This window comes from Prionailurus bengalensis, chromosome C1 (genome assembly GCF_016509475.1).
Source record: "Prionailurus bengalensis isolate Pbe53 chromosome C1, Fcat_Pben_1.1_paternal_pri, whole genome shotgun sequence".
NCBI classification, from domain to species: Eukaryota; Metazoa; Chordata; class Mammalia; order Carnivora; family Felidae; genus Prionailurus; species Prionailurus bengalensis.
The window spans coordinates 48,958,079-48,979,029 of record NC_057345.1 but is presented as its reverse complement, the minus strand read 5'-3'; the positions used below and the strand labels follow the sequence as shown (position 1 = coordinate 48,979,029).

Sequence of the window (20,951 nt, the reverse complement as noted above, 5' to 3'; positions counted from 1 at the left end):
AGATTTATGTTTGTAGTTACTGTGAACACCAAATATATGTGTGTGTGTCTCTATATATACATAATATATAAAATGGTACTTTAATACATATTAAATAATTAAACATAAATTTATATATTATATATAGTGTATATCGTATATATTATATTAAACAAAGTAACGGTGTATTTGGCATATAATAAATTGTGGTTGCAATGCTATTATAGTTATTTCAGACAAAACATTTTTGTTATTTCTACACCTTTTTTTCTAGACAATTTGATCTTTTCCTCACTGGAGTCATAGAACAATATATTCCCCCTACTGACTCCAGGGTCAGCATAGGCCCTTTCGCAGGGCTGCTGCATGGTGAAACCCCAGGTGCTACCACTGGCTGTCCTCCCCTCGTAGTGAGTGGCATCGTCTGGAGTTGGACTGTGGATGGCCACGGGTAGGGGCCTGCTCCTTGGCCGGGCGGGCGTAGGATAATTTTTGTGATCGGAAAGCTGCTCACCTCGTCAATCATGTCTCTCAGTATTTCTGCCAAACTAGTGAGCTCCTATCAATTCCCTAGACAGGTTAGGTCCTCTGTCATTTTCACGTCTTTATATAAGCTATTTTTTTGTATAAGAAGTCTATCATCACACGTGGCATACCTAGCCCTACATGTCAGCTCTTCAATGACATTTTTCTTGACTCTCAGCCGGTTGGTTGCTTCCTCCTTCATTCTCTGAGAGTTTTATTCCAAAGCTTTAAAGTCCTATATCCGTGTAATCTCTCCCAGTTACCCTGAGCTTTTCAGGGGTGCCTGTGCCTGAGTTTTGGTGCATATAGGAGATGCTCGGTAAATGTTTGTTGGACCTATGGGCTCACTTGGGGGTGAGCCTCCAAGTGACTACGGCAGAACAGAAGCTTTAAATGTGCAGGGTGTCAAGCATTTCCTGCTGCTGTGCAAGAAGCCTCTTAGTTCTCTGTGCCTCAAGTTCACAGTCAGAGACTGCATACTAAGGTCCCTGCTACTTCCAGAATCCTGATTTGTGGGGAGAAGAACTTCCAAAATGGCAAATCAAGGACCTCCAAAAGCCATTCCTCTATAAAAGCAACAAGCAAAGTAGCAAAAGTTGTCAGAATCAGCATTTCTGGAACCCTGAAAAGTAACCAAAGTCTTGCAACAATCTGAGCATTTGTTTAAGGCAGAAAAAATAAAAATAAAAGAGCTGGGTCTCAATCAGAACGGCAAGCGCTGTGGCATGTGAACCTGCCCTATTCCTGCTCTCTTCTCCCCAGCTCTGCAGTCTCCTTGAAAAGCAGCAGCCTCCCAACTATGGAGCTGAGACAGCCAAGTGCCAAGCAACCACTGGAGGGAGCCGGGTAGGGGTGAGGTGGGGAGGGTGGGCGGCTGGAGCAGCCCGAAGGCACCGTGCCCAAACAGCAGTCACTACCTGACCTGTCTGGCAGTTCCTTGAAAAACCCCATTTTCAGGGCGTATCTTTATTTGACCTGACTCAAAGTTCAGTCTGTGTGAACCACACCATAAGGCATTCGTTTAAAACAAAAATCGGTAACAATTGTACCACACTGTGGTCACCCCAGGTGGCAATACCCAATGGTGCTAACGAGAGGATGAAAAGGGAAAACCCGGGAAGGAGATGGCCATGGGGCTTCCAACAGTTCTGGCATATTTCTGGGAATCTAAATGGCCAGGTACTTGCAAGGACCGTGTGTGTGGCCAGGAAGGACCTGGCAAGGCCCAGATCTCTCACTCTGGCCAAGCCTGAGGCTCACAGGAGGAAAGCAGGAAATGAAGGCTAAGACAGAGTTTAAAGTACCTGCTAGAGTGTCAGATGTAACCTGACTCCTATGCAGAGCCCTGAGAGGCTTCAAGGCATTTAAGGAAACTTCTGTCCACAGGGTAGCTGAAGTCAGTGTTAACAGAGGAGAATGCCCACCGGCTGCCCTTAAGGAGGAACAGAAATTTTACAGAATCAGCCCCAGAAAGTCACCAGACAACAAGCAACAAAAATAACAACAGTAATAATAACAGACCTGGGTGGTTTCTGATCTCCAGAGTCTCCTCATTATATCATTTAAAATGTCAAATTTTTAACAAACAAGTTATAAACCACGTAAAGGAACAGGAAACTATGGCCGACACACAGGATCCAGAGCAAACAACAGAAACTCCCTGAGGATGCCCAGACAGTGGATTTATGAAACAAAAAAAACTTAAGATGAGTTATTTTTAACAGCTTTAAATTATTAATAAATTGTAACTAATATTTATTTCAGTTTCAAAGACTTTAATGTGAGATATTGTTGCACATATTTTTGGTGTGCAACTTGTCTTTATATGTAAGTATGCACTGTGAAAAAAACACCACAATCAAGCTACATAACTTATCCATCCTCTTTATAGTTAACCTTGTGTGTGTGTGGCAGAGGGGTGGGGTGATGGTGGTTAAGATCTATCCTCCTAGAAAACGTCAAGTACAAAATGCAGTAGTGTTAACTATCATCACCACGATGAACATTAGATCTCCAGAACTTTTCACCCCACATAACTGAACCTTTTTGTACACTTTAGTGAACATCTCCCCATTTCCCACACCCCCCAGCCCCTGGCAACCACAATTTTACCCTGTGCATTTATGAGTTCGGCTTCTTAGATTTCACATTTCAGTGAGATCATGCAGTATTTCTCTTTGTCTGTCTGTCCTACTTCACTTACTGTGTCCTCCAGGTTCACCCTTGTCGCAAATGGCAGTGTTTCCTTCTTTTTCAAAGGTTGAAAAATACTCCTCATTTCTTCTTATTGCCACGTCAGAGGACTGTCTTCCATTTCTAATATCCCCTTACTTTCTAGCCTGCCCTATTATTTCTTATGGATAGCACCTAGTCTTGCTTTTTTTTTTTTAATCCATTCAGCGTCTGTATCTTTTGATTGAAAAGTTTAATCAATTTTTACCTAAAATATTGATACAGAAGAATTTATTACCAGTTTGTTAACTGATTTGTTTGTTTTGTAGCTCTTTTCATCTTCTCTCCTGCTATCCTTCTTTATGTTGGTTTTTTTTTCTATTGATAGGCTTTTATTCTTTGCTCATTTTCTTTTGTGTAACTTCTGTAAGTATTTTCTATGTAGTTAATGTGGGGCTTACATAAACTATGGTTATAACAATCTATTTCAAGTGGGTAACTTCACGTATAAACAAATCTCTACACTTTTACCTCTCCTCTTCCCCCCATTATATACTAATGATGTCACAGTCACCAACTATTTATATTGTGTATGCATCAACATCATTTATAGTTGCTGTGAATACTCTCATCATTTACTCACCACTATAATAGTAACACAGTATTCTGTTTTTGTCTATATTTACCTTGGCCAGTGAGTTTCATACCTCCTTATGTTCTTGTGTTGTTGCTATTTAGCATTCTTTCATTCAACTTGAAGAACCCCCTTTAGTATTTTTTTTTTTTTTTGAGAGAGTGAGCCCAAGCACATGATGGAGGAGGGGCAGGGAGTGAGGGGGAGAGAGAATCTAAAGCAAACTGCATGCTCCACCCTGAGCCTGACTCTCACTAGGTCATGACCTGACCTGAAATCAAGAGTCTGACACTTAACCCACTGAGCCACCCAGGCCACCCCCTCTCCCTTTAGTAATTCTTGTCAGGCAGGTCTAGTAATAATGAATTCCTTCAGCTTTTGTTTATCTAAGAGTCTTTACCTCCTTTTTATTTTTGAAGGACATGTATGTCAGGATTAGTACTCCTGATAGGCAGTTTTTGTTTTTGTTCTTTTTCCTTTCAGGTTTCTGAATATATGGTCCCACTCTGTATATTCAGACTGCAAGATTTTGCTGAAAACTCTGCCCATAGTCTTAAGGGGTTCCCTTGTGTGTAATATGCCATTTTTCTTTTGCTGTTTCAAAATTCTGTCTTTAACTTTTGACAGTTTGTCTTGGTGTGAGTCTCCTTCATCTTATTTGGTATGTTTTGGGCTTTATGGATCTGGTTTTCTATTTTTTTCTCCCAGGTTTGGAAAGTTTTCCGGTATTATTTCTTTGAGTAAAGCTTTCCACCCATTTCTCTTTCTTCCTTCCACAACTCCCATAAGGAGTATTACTTAAGTCCCTTAAGCTATCTTCACATTTTCATTCTTTTTTCTTTGTGCCCATTTTACTGAATGATTTCCAACGTCCTTTTAGTTTCATTGATCTTTTCATCTGCTTAATCTACTCTGTTAGTAAAGCTCATTTTTTTAAGTTTTCAGTTCAGTTATTGTATTCTTTGACTCTATGATTTCTGCTCGGTACTTTTTAATATTTTCTATCTCTTTGTTTATATTCTAACTCTGCTCATGCGTTGTCGTCCTGAGTTTGGTGAACATCGTTATGATCATTATTTTTCATTTTCTGTTAGGTAAATCACAAATCTCCATTACATTAGGGTCAGTTTCTGGAGATTCACCTTGTTCTGTTATCCAGAACAGATTTTCCTCTTTCTTCATTTTCCTTGACACTCTATGTTGCTTTCTGCACATTAGATAAAACACCCACCTCTCCAAGTCTTCACAGACTGGCCTCACATAGGAAATGAGCCTCACAAATCAGCCTGGCCAGAGATTGTGGATGCCTCTCAAACCTCTGTGCTTGTCCAAGCTGTCATCCTTGTTTTTGGTGGCCCCCAGGAGAGCAGAGAATGCCAAGTCCTGTTAGTGCCTCCAGACAGGTGAGGTAAAAGCCAGTTCCTCACACAGCAGCTGGAAAAGTTGGAACACTACATGTGTAGTCCTATTCCTTCCCTCCTCAGGGAGAAGCTAGGAGCCAGAGTTTATCACAGAGCTGGGCAGAGGAACTGTGGCAAATTCCTCTTCCCTCATTTAGGCCACACACTCTTTCAAATGGCTACTTTGTCTTCTGTTGTCCCAGGGTCCTCATAAATGCTGAGTCACATAGCTCTCCTAGCTGGGTCAGAAGCCAGTCCCATAGGTAGTGGCTGAAAAGGCTGAGGGGAGGGAGGTTAGGTCTAAAGTCCATCTGTTTCTAGGGAGCAGCTGGGGACTTGGTTTTACTGCTGCAGCACTGCTGAGTATAGGAGCTGCAGGAAGTAAGTATCCATACACCTTTTCAAAAATCCCAGACATTAGTCATTACCTGTGCAATCAGCTCCCAGAAACAGGCAAGTTAGAAGCCAGGTTGTCGGTTGGCAACTGGAAAAGTCAGGGTGGTAGTATAGTCTACCTTCCAGAGAGGTGCTGGGTTTTATTGCTGGAGCGAGCTGAGATGAGGAGTCCTAAGAAGAGCCTACAGGATCATTGAAAGCTGTCGTTTTCTCTGTGCACCCGAAGGGACTACTGAAGGCTGGGCCTTGTCAGCTCCTAGAGAGAAGAAAGTTAGAAGTTAGACCCTCAGGCAGCAGCTGGAAAAGTGAGGGCACCAGATGTAGAGTTCAACTCCTTCCAAGGAGAAGCTGATGGCTAGGTTTTCTTCACTGGAGTCAGCCAGGGGCGGTGGGGTAGGAGGGTAAATACAGGAAGTACCCACCGGTTTGATCATGCTTTCAGAGGACTGGGGATTGCCTACCCCATCAGCTTCTACATGCAAGCTGATGACTAGGCCAGCCCTTAGGCAGCAGCTGGAAAAGTTACAGTGCTAGATGTGCAGTCAGACCCGTCCCAGGGTGAAGCAGAGAACTGAGCTTTATTGCCTGCCACTCAGCACTGAGCCAAGCGAAGAGCCCTGGGAAGTGTTTGCGTGCCCACTTAAAACCATGTCCTTGTTGTTTGAGGTCCCAGGACACTAGCACATCCCAGGCCTCATCAGCTCCCAGAGATGATGCCTTAGTTAGAAGCTAGTTCTTTAGGTAGCAACCATAAAAGTTGGGATGCTAGATGTATGGTCCAAGCCTTTCACTCCCTAGGGAGAAGCTGCTTGTTGGGGGTGGGGGCAGGGCTCCACCCAATTGTGTGGTGCTTTGCTGGGGGTGGGGTTTATGGTGAAAGTGTGCCTCAGCTCTTCTTACCTGTTTCAGTGTGGGTATTTCCTTAGTCACCTGGTACGTACAAGTCTCTCTCAAGTGTTTTTCTGCATTTCTCTCAGAGATACCGATCCATGTGCAACGGTTTATTGAATCCACGGGTGGAGCATTTCTTAATTTCTTGCCTACTCAGATACTCCTTTAATGCATTTCCCTTATCTCTTCAGAGCGTCTTGAAACTGGATTTCTAAAGAAAACATTCTGTCCATCATCAGCAAGTCTAGTTCAGCTAGTACGTATGTATCGACTGTGCAGAAGATACTGTGCCAAGTGCTGGAGGGGAAACAGAGATGAACCAGATATGGCCAATGACCTCAAGAAACTTAGTGTAGTGGGACATTAAAAAAAAAAAAAAAAAAAAAAAAGGTTGATCACATTACAGTCACTAAGACAAAGAATTGGAAAACTTCAGAAAGACAGATCTGTCATCTTATTCGAGAAAACTTGGAAGGATTTATGAAAGAGGGAAATATTTGAGGTAAAGCAAGCAGCAGTTCTGAACTGTTAAGTTTTACTACTTACTGAGAGCAAGTTGCTGTGGCCCAGCTGGGCAAGGGAACCAAGTGTTTCACCATCAAAATCACGGCCGGCTTAACAATCCAACTTCAGCTCTATCCCTGAGCGTGTCACTGTGTGCAGGAAGGTGTCTGAAGGTTTCACTTCACGACATTTCTGTGGTCACATATCACTGGAAACTTCAGAGATGTAGAATGTGTCCATTCAACCTAGGCATCTAGAACAAGCTGTCCAATTCAATTTTTTGTGATGATAGAAATTTCTTTACTTGCACTGACCAATACTGTAGCCACTAGGCTAATGAGGAAATACAACTCAATTAAAATTTGTTTAAATACATATTGTGGCTAGAACCACCACATTGGTCAGTATAGGTCAAGAATCTCTGGTAGGGAACTAATTACAAAATTGTGATATGATGTTGGGCCAGCATTTATTGTAAAATTCTGAAAGTCCAATTTATGGAATCATGTTCTTTTGGCTACATGGGGATCTATCTGAAGTGAGATGGGACTTTATTCTCATTTTTGCATGTCTGGCACATGAACTTCATTCATGTGATAAAACAAATATTTACTGGGCATCTATCAGCAGCAACAGAATTAAGCCTTTCCAAGACATGTTGTACTTTCCTAAAAATTTCACAATTCATTGTGACACACATGTATAGAATGGGAAATAAGGATGCTGGAAACAACAAAACAAAACAAAACAAAACAAAGTGGCTTTAAGAAATATTGCTTAAGAGAAATTCAGGTGGGAAGTGGCAGCTGATATGGCTAAATGGTGGTATCAGGGATCCGAGCTCCTTAGTCTTTGTTATTCCATCGTCCCTGAGGGTCACATCTCTTTGGCCAGACCTTAAATGGCCCCATGTAGTTACAATGGGGTCTGGAAAGTAGTTATCCTCCCCACCCCCCGTCACTGGATAGTGAAATCACAAGCTAAAATATGGCATTCTGTTACCAGAGGAAGAAGGGTATAATGGATATTGAGGGATAAGCAGCAATCTCTGCCAAAGAAAACCCAGAAATATTCTGGATTTCATGATAATGGAAAATGCCTAGATCCCCATGTGAAACTGGAGACATAAAAAGGGAACACCAAAAAAATCACTCCTACACACCTTCTCATTCACCAAAAAATTCAAATGAAAAACTAAATTAGAAGAATTAATGCAATTATTTTTTCTTTAACAAACTAAATATTTTAAGTCCTTTATTTAAAGCAGCAAATAAATGTGCACTTGTAGCCACTAAAAATCCACCATCACCGTCAGACACAGAAATCAGAAAGTTTATTTAAAACGTTTCACAACTATTATATTGTTATTGGACAATCATTTATTTAAAATAATATCCTAAATACTTACAAAAATAAATCAAGTATTGCTTCTATTTTTCAAGTGTCAAAGTCTTTTGCCATAGAAAATAGAAAGAACCTTTATAAACTAAACGTAACATTTAAGCTACATCAAGTTTAATAACTGCACACTATTTTCTTTAATGGCTGTGCTTTACAAATTCCCAAGCTACTTCTTTGTAATGTACAGGTTCACAACAGGAATGTATGCATACAGCCATACATACACATTTTTACATAGGAATGTTTCTCATTAAATATGCCTATAGAGAACCTAACATAGTACTGTGGCCTAAAAGCCACCCCATAGAGCCCAATGTGCCACTATACAGAAACAGGTGTAGATGTAGAAGCACTATCTAACATTCAAATTAGCAATCCAGTTATCAGATGATGACATCTTAATGAGGGATACTCAGTTTAGTGTTTCTAGATAAGACATTAATTCTTAATCTATACTAAATCATAAGAGTTCAACAGCCTGATTCACTGAAAAAAAAAAAACACAACAGAATAAACTTCAAATATTTCTCAATACATTAAGTGATCATTGTCATATGTATACACACTTTTAACTTAAAAAGAGAAAGGAATATTAACCTTAGAGCAAATGCTCAAAATTAAAGATCACTTCCAAACTGGTCTGGGGTTGTACTTTTATCAGTGGGGCATTCAAGACCTTACCATACAGACAGATGCTGGCTTTCTCTTCCCTGGCATATGCACTCAAGCCTCAAAACACAGACATAAATCATAGTTCGTGATGAATATTTATAATGCTGTACCACCCACAGGGTGTCAATCTCACTACATTAACCAGATGTGGAAAATAATCTCACTTCTGATCAGTTCCTGAATTTCCATAAGGTTAATCACAATAATACAGAACTTTACATTAGTCTTGTATAAATACTCCTGTATCAAGCATTTTAAATTCTACTTATCAACTAGAAAAGTGATAAATCACAAAATTTGCTTTTTCTCTATTAAAAAAGAATCTAGCTTTCTGTCCTTGTTCAGAAATTGCACAAATTATTTAGAAATTCCAAATATAATAATTGAAAATTTATGAGCAATTGACTGTGAAAATACTAAATTATTGAAATTGATGTTTTACAACAAATTCCAATAAAAGGGAGCTTGAAGAACTTGTAAAATCTCAATTATGAGCAAATAGTAAACACCAAAGGAGCAGATGTCCTACACTGACCAAAATATACCAAAATGCCATAATATTTGGAAAATTTTAATCAGCATGCTAAAATATTTTCAAAGGGCTATTTCATTTCACTAAAAGTTGCAGGCAGGCAGACTATAGGAATATACAAAAAACCAAACCAACAATATAATTGCACCAATAAAAACCATCAAAATCTAAGAGGTAGTCAACAGAAGTAACCCTGATGAAACAATATATCCTGACAGATGCTCCCTAATCTTAAGAGACCTAAATGCAGTATGAAATTCTTGTATTTTCAGTGATTAGGAAAAATGTTCTGGTAGATAATCTAAAAAGCAAGTATCTAAATGAATAATACTGTAAATGGAACAATACTCACGTATGCAAAGAAAGGCTGAAAATAAAATCTGGACCAGGGGTCTACAGCCTGCAGGCCACATCCGTCCTCCTGCCAGTTTTTTCTAAATAAAATTTTATTGAAATGCAATAACACCCATTTTGTTTACATATTTGTTTATGGTTGCTGTTTTCACACTTACAGCAGAGTCCAGTACTTGGGAGACATCATATGGCTCAAAAAGCCGACAGTGTTTACTAAACTGTTTACCATCTGTCTCTTACATAACGTTTGCTGACCCCTAGTTCAGACATATGCTGACAGGTATGCAGTTGTCGAATGGCACTGGAAGGATGAACTACAAATGTCACAACCTAAGGTATTCAACTATACGGAATGCAAAGTGCTAATTGTGCCACAATTCAATTCCTTTTCATATCTGAAAGAATCCTAACAGTTTTCTTCTTTTTATGTTTGTGGTCTAATATCAAAGAGTATTTCCAAGTTACTAAAGAAAGGTTGATCACAGCACTGTCCGAAAGAACTTTTTGCAATGATGGAAATTTTTTATACCTGCACTCTCCAATACCGGAGCCATCAGCCACATGTGGCGGTTGAGCATTTGAAATGTGGCTGATGTGACTACGGAACTGAATTTTTAATTTTAATTAATCTTATTTAAATTGCCACATGTGGCTTGTGGCTAGAATGCTGGACAGCACAGATTTAGCTCAAGATCTAAAGTGTGACTCCTAAAAAAGGCCAAAAAAATTAGAAAATAACACCTCTGAAGATAAAAGCTTTGGATAGAAGTGAACTGAATACCATAAACTCAGTCCCAGACAGATTCTTTAATTCGTAAACAAAATCAAACTGATTCCGGATTATTCCATCACCACACCATCTCTTTGCAGTGAAGAGGAAAAACTATTATGGCATGTTTTTTAGTAAATGCCCTGATAATTTTATGCTTAAAAGCAATAATTATGATCATTATATTAAAACATGTGTGGACGTTTCACACAAATTATATTTTTTGCCTTACTTCCCATCAGAAAAATCACTTATAAAAGTCAGCTTATTTCCATATCCTTAACTTTTCAACCATGCTGTACAGAAGCCCTTGTTTATAGTAGGTATATATGAGAACTAGGAAGTTTCCTGAATCTGCAAAATCTCCAGTTAGTCACTTTTACTATGACAAAAAGTCATTTCAATAGTCAATCTTCCAAATGTTATAACATCCATCACATGATAAAAGAGACCCATCTGATGACAGATTTGAAGATAGAGGTAAAACCTTCTATGCATTGAGTCAAAAAGCGTAACTCTTGTATAGTTCTCCATGTACCTACTCAAGACTATTTTTATATGGACCCACGCAATAAAGCAAATATAGATATATTTGTAAATTACTTATTACTGATTATACATTGCAGATTAACCAAGTTACTGGTACAAGTGAAAACATTAAAATATACAAAGTCAATTTGAATTTATAACACTCTCAGAAGACAAAAGTTTGAGATGTGTGCCTAATTACATCTTCCAATTACTCAAATATACTCCCTTAGAGAAATAGCTGACTCTATATTTTGCTTTCCAAGTCAGCTGACAAAATTAATTTTGTGCATGTTAATTTTAAAATAGCTGATATCCAGCGTCATAAATTTCTTTTTCAATCTGGCAGTTAATTGAAGGATACAAAATATTTTAAGGGCACTTCTGTTTATGTTTTCTTCTGTAGTTTAATCAGGTGTTGTAGCAGGAACTTTAACAGAGAGATTTCTTCTGGTGTTGGTGATGTGCCGTTGCTGTGCCAGGAAAGACCGTGCGGGAGCGCACGCACCAGGGTCTTTGCAGGCACCACTGCCGCTCACGAGCCTAGATTCCATCCCCAGCTTCTGGAACGCTAGACTCTGCACAAACATAAGCAGATAAGGAACAAGACTACTTAGTTTGTCAAGTGCTTTTCACTTGACAAATATAAAGTCATTTCCTCAAAACACTACTATAAAGCTGATTGATGTTTTTCTCCTTTCGTAGAAAAGCTAAGGGTTCAGAAGCTAATTCATCTGTACATTGTAACACCAGCAAGGAGGAGGAAACAAAGGCATAACACTCAGTTTCTCTATTTTAACCCACTAAACTTGAAATCATCAAAAGCAGTAGCTTAAATTAGTATTCTAACATTAAGCTTAATTATAACAATAAAAAAAGTTTCCAAAGTAACTTTTTCTGTTTGGGCCTTCACTCCACCCACTATGAGCAGACATAACACAAGGGAAAAGCTTAGGTCAAAGATTCTCAAATGAGGTCCTCAGATTAATATTTGCACCACTGGAAAAAAACCGGAAATTCTATCTTGCAGATTCTACCCAGACCTACTAAATCAGAAGTTCTGCAGCTGCATCCAGTAACTTGTGTTTTAACAAGTCTTCTAATGCATGCCAAAGTGTGAGAACCACCATAGTTCACTACTGTCTATCTACACATTGATACATGACAAGTTACTGTAGTTGTGGATATTGGGTTTTTTAGTAAGAAAAGTAATTACTTTTTCTCACTAGCCCACGTAATAGAATTTTACTAAGCTTAGAATCACTAGGAATTAGTATAACACACAGAATATAGTAAATGCTCAAAAGACATGGGTAGAAAATGAATACGTAATTCATTATTTGGATCTAATATCTTTAATGATTTATGTATTGAGAGGCTGCGAAGGAACAAAGAAAATAATACACAGTTACCAATCTTAACTCGGATGACTGACTTATGAGGGAAAGTTCTGGGAACACTTCACATATGATTTCCTTTAAGGCCTTGCTAAATTAGGCCAGATTTTGTCAAACAGAGAAGGGAAGGCAAGAGCACAGACAAAAAATATGGTGACATACAAGAACAGACATGTTTGAGGAAGGACAGCCCGCTCTTTGTGGGGAAGCACAGGGTTCAGACATGGGAGTCCATACTCTCTCATACTAAATAAGCAACAGCTAAGGTAGATAATGGCTGTGTTATTTTCTATTTCGATTAAAATAATCCAAAAGAACCACATACATCATGAAATGCTTGCAAATATCCCACTGACAGTAAGGATGACAAAATAAAATGCACTTCAAATAATTTTACACTATTTTCTCCTGTTTAACACAGATATACAACTACCGAAGAGTATTTCTTATTAAAAACAAAACAAAACAGAAAACAAAACACAGTGAAAGACACACTTAGAGGCTTTATGGGATGTTAAAACAAATGCTGAGTACTAGAAACACGGGATTTTCATTTCACAGATATTCACATTTCTACAGAAACACTGCATGAAGCACAAATTAAATATTTTAGCTCAAATAAGGCAATTTTTAAAATATTTGTGAGCTGTTGTGTGTGTGCTTCATGTGCATCACCTAAAAACACTAAAGTATATAATTTGGATTATGACTCACATTAAAAAGAAGAGACTATGTCAGGAGATACCTGGGTACATGCACACAGGGTAACTTCTGTTTACTTATATACGTAAGCATGCATGTGTAATGATCTGTGGTAGAAAATATATTTCTTTCTGTGGCTCCTGGTCAAAACGTTTGATAAACACAACATCCAATCACTGGTTGAATGTCAACTCACCTTATTGTACCAGGCAGAAACAATGAGTTTTTCTTCATAATCACGGAATTTTGCTACTTTACATTCACTCTGGAAAAAGACACAAGGACTATCAAAATCCCAGAAATAAACCCAAACTACCAAAACTGGAATCATTTTTTCACTCTGCTCATTGAGAGAATTTGAAAAATGCATCGTGTAGCACATAAAGCAGTCAAAATCTGAACTGGATCATGGAGAAAGCATGCACAATACCTTTAAGAAAGAGTAAGACTGTGACTAGTAAACCTTTAACTTCAAAAATTTTACTGGTAGGACAGCACTTAAGCAACAACAAATAAGAAACTCATGATTCTCATGCTACTGTCACCTATAAAGAGAGACGAAAGTAATAACTGGGTTGGATGACAAAACAGACCAGCATCTGTGGAGGACTCAAAACTAGGGAGAAAGAGGATGTAGTAAAACATATGCCAGAAAATCCTAAAGATCTCCTATAACGCTTAACCCGAATTTTTCTCTCTCGTTCCTCGGTCATCTGTATACTAGATTGCCTGTGGCCATGCTTGCGTGCTGACCTAGAGACTGACATCCATTTCTTAATTGCTCAAATATAGCAAATTTAGTAATTTCATTGAGCACCAGATGCAGTTGGCTCACGTAAATATTCTACATAAACACCTGAGTGTTCCTACAGCTAGATGCTCACAGTACAAAAGGACGCAAGAAATGACGGGGGCAAGATGGCCTTTTGCTGGCTCACACCCACTCCAGACAATGACTCCCCAAGAACGATGGCAGATAGAATAACACCTGCTATTTATATTTCTCTCATTTTTGCTTCTTGCAGTGTATGCGCAGAGAAGTACACATGAACCAAAGCCCATATGCTGTGATGTAACCCAAGTTTCTCTTCAAAGCCCTATCATCAGAGGTGCCATTCTGTCTTTCTACTTGGTAGGGAGCTGCGCTTGAAGCATTGACGATGCTGCACACGCTCACTGGCGTTCACTGGGAGGTGGATAATCAGGGCAACTCAGAGCTCAGGGGGTTTTCAGTCCAAGTCTCATTATTTTACAGATGAGGAGCCCTAGGACCAGAGAGGAGAGGTGACAACTTTAGGAGAACTTACCAATAAAGCAGCAAACCTGGCCTCTCATTTATGTGATATTTAATGCTGGGAGTACAGGTATATAAGGTACACGCTCTGCCCTCAAACTCTGACACACACCAGGAAGAAGAACAATGCTATTGTGGGATGAATTAATGAGTTCAAAATACATGGAATCGCTATGGAGAAATAACCAACTTTGCCTAAGGAATCCAGGAAGACACATGTGAGTTGGATGCTGAAGAATGGATAGTATTTCCGCAGAGAGATGCCCCCATCCAGTGCTTTTTTTTTCAGCACCTGACAAGGCCTGGACAAGCACTTAGCAAGGGCACATAGGCTGGTGTGCACTCTGAATGTTAAGTCTTTAAACAAAATAGTTCCACTACAGCCCATACACCCTGGCTCAGAAATAATATGAAGAAAATGGTAAATGAATACAACATGTTTCTCTGAAATACAACATTCCTAGTTGATTTAAAAAGAAACCTACTATCAATTACTCAAATTTCAAGGCTAGTATACAGATCTCATCATGGCTCTGCAATTACACATACATTATTATAAGGAAGCACATAATGATTTCAAGAATAGTATCACATCTCACCACAGTATTAAATAATTTTGTAAAACACTTTGCAAAGGAAACTAGAACATGCCCAATTATAAAATCTATGAATATACAGTTCCAGACTGACATACTTATTAACCCAGCCAGTAAAAATGATATGATCATCAGCACAAAAAATAAGTTCTAAAGGCCTGGCTAATTAATGAGAAGATGTCATCACTAACATAACTATGCATGATTAACAACCAAGACTGCCACTTCAGTGCAAGGACTTACTGGATTCTATGAGCACTTTCTTCCCCCAGGAATTGCCAACTAATGAGTTTACTTAGGTTCCAGTGGGGAATAGGGAGAAGAAAAGAGAAGGAAAATCTAGTTAACAGACAGAGTAGAGTACCTTTTTTTAAAGGTGAGTTTGGTTCCTTTTTTTCCTTTATTTACTTATATTTTCTGAATGAACTCTAATCCACATAATTTTAAAAGGAGCTAACATTGTAACAGAACTCTATTAGCCACTAAGGGCTATCCACAGGACTGGCTGTTGTGGGAGTGACAGAGACAATGTAGCAGAGTAGATAAACTCCTATTGGCTGGTGAGATGCTTCGTAGTAAACATACTGAGCGCGAAAACATGGCATTGCCAGCTCCTGATTTCAACTTCTTGTGAAACTTGATCATTAATGGCAGATGCTGGACAGCAATTAATTATCAGGATTATACAGAATAATTAAAAGGAGACGTGTGAATATGAAAATTTTACCTCCAGAATCTCAATTCTTCTCTCTTTCTCTGCCAACTGCTTTCTAAGTAGCATTATTTCAGCTGATGCTGGATTTAGTTTGGGATCTAAAGTTTTTATTACCTGTTGAAAGGAAAAAAAACAAATATTTTACATTTACTTTATATTATCAAGTACTGAAATATAAGAACCTATAAACCTCTGTGTATAAAGTGGAAAATTATCCAGAAAGTGATCCAGGTGTGAACTATGACTTATTTTACAATTAAATTTGAGTAATAAAAATAACATTATAGAGGTAGAATGATATTATAATTCAGTACCAAAATGGGAAGATCCCTATCTCAAAATAAAATTTCCTTTCTCCAAGGCTCAGTACTCAGGGATAGTAATCTAGTCTTATTAAACTTTGAGCACTGAGGTCTTGAAACAACACTTTCCATATTTATCAGATACATTTTTTTTAAAAAATTAAAAGAATTTGCTAATTATATAGGAACTCATTGTACAAAGTAACAAAAAAATTCTTAGCAACAACCTTTTTCACTACCATTATCTAGTGAAATGTAACTCAATATGTAAGATCAACTTATTAGAAACTGATGACTTTGTCTGCAATCCCTAGAGTGGCTCAATCACATTTATGGAAGTCACTAAAAGTTAGGTGAAAAGAGATTTTGCTCAGAATGCTGTTCATAGACTCAACTAAACTATGGAGCCAGCAGTATAACAGGAAATTAACTTGAAAATATCAGGTGTAAATTAGAAGCAAAAACAAATTTCCAATAATAAGGTCAGCTGTATGATGTAACTACAAATCTATTCAAAAAGATTTAAACTGATTTAAAGATTTCACCTATATTCACTGAGGTAAAGGAAAAAGACTGAAAGGTAATATGCCTAAAAATGACTGTGGTTCATTAAAAACAATTTGCTGAGTGCTGAATATGGCAGGCACTGACTATGGCCCATGGGATACAGGAGGCTTGGTGCCTGCCTTCGAGGAGTTCACATTGTAAAAGCAGAGTTTAAATCATAATTTAATTACAGAGAACACATCATAATTTTTTACCTCTAAGTAATAAAAAGTATGATTGTGACTTTTCTATATTTTCTGAATTTTCTATCATGGACATTATGTTACTATAATTAACCTCTCCCTCCAAATAATGTAAAGGTAAGAAATGAAATCATGTTTATCATACAAGCAATTGCTTTTTATTTTTATTTTTTAAATGTTTATTATTTGAGAGAGAGAGAGTGGGGGAGGGGTGCAGAGAGAGAGAGAGAGAGAGAGAGAGAGAGAGAGAAAGAATCTGAAGCAGGCTCCAGGCTCTGAGCTGTCAGCACAGAGCCCGACGCGGGGCTTGAACTCACGAACTGCAAGATCATGACCTGAGCCAAAGTCAACCGACTGAGCCACCCAGGCGCTCCAGCAATTTTTTTTTAAATGATAGTACTTGATGATGACAAGAATATGGTATTCATGGTCACTGTTTTGTCTACTTAACTGTGATCCTTTTAGAATATCATTTAGATATATGTATCAAGCGCATTATTAAAATGTTCTTATCCTTTGACCTAAAACTTCCATTTGACCCATTAGCTTAGGAACAAGGCTAACATAATAAGCCAAAATAAGGGGCAAGCTTTCTATATAAATAAGTTGCCTATAGTCTTATTTCTAGAAGCAAGAAGGAAAAAGAAATGGAAACAAACTATTTCCAACAACAGGATGATGACTAAATTACTATATACTGCATTCAACTGAATATTATATAGCCATTCTTTTACTTTGCACAGTCCGCTCTAGAAGCGTCTGTCTTGTTTACCTCTCTATTCCCTGTGCTAAATATAATAGCTGCTTAATAAATATTAAAGTATGTTTATATAACATGAGGGAATTATTTTAAACTTTCAAAATATAAATTGTATGTGCTATGATCATACAAATTGTGTGTGTCTATGTCTGCAATCATGGACGTAGTATGCACTGAAAAAAATGCACAGTTAAGAAGAAAGGGAATCTTTCTATGTTTTATATTTTCTACTAAAAGCACTTCTATAGTTGAGAGACACTAGACTGTGGCAGAGACTGTCTGGATATTTACCAAGACTCCCTAGAAGTTGAGTGCAGCTGTGTGCCTATATTCTGCCCACTGCAGTGAGGGTGAAAGTGGTTCATGTGGCTCCCAGGCCCACCCCGTTACTATCTCCGGTATGGTCTAGGCTGGCTGCCCTCGTCTACCAGCTGGACTAAGTCAAGTAGAGCTGGGAACATTGTGTTCAAGAAGGCAAAGACTCTGTCAGCTGGGGGCTTGGGGACACTGCACGGAGCAGAGCCCCTCCCCCATTGAAAAATGGACTTCATGTGAAGCCTTGAGATCCTGAGGTGTATCTGTTGTTGCAGGTAATATGGACAACTTAATAAATACAAAATTCAAACATAAAAAGAATAGATACACTAGCAGTATTTTAAAGCTTCATCATATAATCCTCTTGTTTATTCAACAAATAGAAAAGAGTATATTGATATTCTCTAAGACAGAATATTTTAAGAAAATACATGGTATTCATGGAAATAAACGATTTTATGAGAATGTTCTCACAGATATTTAAGTTGGAAATAGGGAAAAAGACCAGTCTGGTAAACATTAGAAGAGTGTTTAACTATCTAATCTAAATTAAATGGTAAAACAATTTTAAACAAGTTTGAAGAGCAAAATTTTCACAAAGGCAAACATTCATTTTAAGAACTAAAGATTCCAGGGGCACCTGGGTGGCTCAGTCAGTTAAACATCCAACTTCCGCTCAGGTCATGATCTCATAGTTCATGGGTTCAAGCCCCACATCGGGCTTTGTGCTGACAGCTCGGAGCCTGGAGCCTGCTTCAGATTCTGTGTCTCCCTCTCTTTCTGCCCCTCCCACATTCATGCTCTGTCTCTCAAAAATAAATAAAAGTTAAAAAAAAAATTTAAGAGCTAAAGATTCCATACTTTCTTAAATTTTTTTTTAATGTTTATTTATTTTTGAGAGACAGAGAGACAGAGAGCGGGGGAGGGGCAGAAGAAAGAGGGAGACACAGAATCTGAAACAGACTCCGGGCTCTGAGCCCTCAGCACAGAGCCCAATGTGGGACTTGAACTCACGAACCATGAGATCATGACCTGAGCCGAAGTTGGACTGAGCCACCCAGGCGCCCCTTAAAATTCTTTCTTTAACATTTATTCATTTGTGAGAGACAGAGAGTGAGTGGGGGAGGGACAGAGAGAGAGGGAGACACAGAATCCGCAGCAGGATCCAGGCTCTGGGCTGTCAGCACAGAGCCCGACATGGGGCTCAAACCCACAAACTGTGAGATCATGATCTGAGCCACCCAGGCGCCCCACGATTCCATACTTTCTAATAGTCGTCTTCTCTAATGAGGTCACTGCAGTCCCCGTTTAAACTGTCCAAGAACAGCCCTGTGTTTGTTTTACATGATGCTGATGAGTGACAGGGAGAGACTGTGAGGACTGACCCGCAAGGTAGGGTGGAGTCAGAAAAGGGACATGATGCATATTTAAGAGAGATGACCTCATGGGCGGAATGCGCCTTATGAGAACCTGAGTCAGAAGACTTGATCTCTGAAAGGTAAGCCACTCACATTCCTTGCTTTCTCCAAGTACATTTTGTATCTTTCCTCCATTGCTTTCATATCTTCATCTTTCTTCTGAAGAGCAGCTTCAAGTTCATTGATCTTTTGCACTATTATTGAAAATGAAATGAAACAGGACCAATTTAAAATATTCCCTCCTCACACAAAAATTATACTTATCTGATTTTTTTCGAAAGGACTGATAAGAGAACTTAAAAGAGAAATGTTTATTTCTTCTTTGTAGTGAATTCGTATCTAAAACCTTTGAACTACAACTAACATATCCTCAATCATTTCATATTATTTTTTCTTAAAAATATCTATAATCTGCTTTACCCAGCTTTTCTCCCTTCTATCAAGCGTTTCAATGAGCAAATACACTTCAGCATGTAAGCACGATCATCATAAGAAAATAAAGCAGTCCTTCTACATACTGTTTAAGGCTCAATTTAATTTTATTATAAATTATTTTATTTACATTTCCATAGTAGTAATTCTATTATATGTTACCATGTTTGATACTCCTATATATCAATCAGTTCATTTTATTAGACTTTTTCGCTTTAAAATCAGATCACTTGTTAATCACTGAAATCACTAAAACATTATCATGGTTCTTATTTGCAATGCACGCATTTATGGAGTGTCTGAAAACTTATACACAGTTCTTGCATCTTTCAACTAAAAAAGGCAAGTCCTTAGTCGTAGTCTGATCCAGGTTTTTACAAATACCTACCATTCTGGTTTACATCTGGCTGAAGATCTTCAATGAGTTCTTGTTTCTTCTGTAATTCTTCCTGGACCTCAGTTAGTTTTTCCCTAAGTAGTGGAAAGAGCATGGAGTTTTGGAAGCAAACAGACCTGAGAATGAAAACTGATTTCTGCCTCAGGACATTTGTGGACTGTGGCCAAATCACTTTCTGATCCTGAATCTCCTCACCTGTAAAATGGGCATAATACCTGACACATAGTATAGGCTTGTTGTGAGAGGGTAAACTGCCTGACACATGACAGGTGCTAAAAATGTTAATTTTTCCCTCTCATCCTTGCTTCCTAAGAAAGTCAGAGGAAATATTTTATTGGTTAAACATCCCACATCTCCACATGTGACAGCTGTCTACTTTGTAAACTCTTCAAATGACATTAGTGATGGAAAAATGTAGGATTTGAGATCATTGACAGGCAGGCTGAACATTTTAGCGCGTTTTTCTTTTCACTTCTTGATGGCAGTGGTGAACATTCAATTGGCATCAGGGGGTTTCTCTTACAAACAAAGTCAGAAAAGGATACTAACTTTAGAAGTTTTTAAAACCCTTCCCCTCTCATATTTGAAATGAAATATCAGTTTACTTACATATGAGCTTCCAACTTCTGCTTTAGTTTGCTGGACTATAAAAATTAAAAAAAGTTGCTGTAAGATAACTGTTGCGATAAGATAAATTTTCCAGACATCAAAATCTCTTTACCTCCTTTTGAAGTGTACTATTTAAAATTATAAATTTTTTAACAATTTGTATTTCTAATAACATACTTGTAAAGACATAAAATTTCAGGTGTTTTTTACTTCAAAGGGAAAGGAAAGGAGGTTAGGAAATGACATAAGGATGAGTACAGGAGTAGAAAGAAAAGGGCTTCATATTTCTGAATACCATGAAAATAAAATTTGAACTTGAAGAAAAATACCAAATGCAAGCTGAATGTGATATATTGAGGAGTATCAAACATTTAAAAATCCTTTTTTAAAATACATAATTTAAGATGTTAGGCCCTTAGTGAGGAATAGACTTAAATAATTATCTTTATAATAAAGCTTTATCATTATAAATGCAAGCACTTTAATATTAACATCAAAATGAAGAGGA

At 38.1% G+C, this 20,951-nt stretch overlaps 1 protein-coding gene across 1 annotated transcript in view; it reads right to left on the bottom strand.

Annotated features, from left to right (window-relative positions):
- Positions 1–7,812: 7,812 nt before the first annotated feature.
- Positions 7,813–20,951, bottom strand: part of HOOK1 (hook microtubule tethering protein 1) — a 71,129-nt gene continuing 57,990 nt past the window's right edge. Inside the window, exons 17-22 of the mRNA XM_043575121.1 lie at positions 20,444–20,478; positions 19,826–19,908; positions 19,099–19,199; positions 15,474–15,575; positions 13,053–13,121; positions 7,813–11,335 (exon numbers count right to left, since the gene is read on the bottom strand). Of these exons, the coding sequence (XP_043431056.1) occupies positions 11,165–11,335; positions 13,053–13,121; positions 15,474–15,575; positions 19,099–19,199; positions 19,826–19,908; positions 20,444–20,478 (561 nt within the window). The 3' untranslated portion in view covers positions 7,813–11,164. The remainder of the gene's footprint in view (positions 11,336–13,052; positions 13,122–15,473; positions 15,576–19,098; positions 19,200–19,825; positions 19,909–20,443; positions 20,479–20,951) is intronic.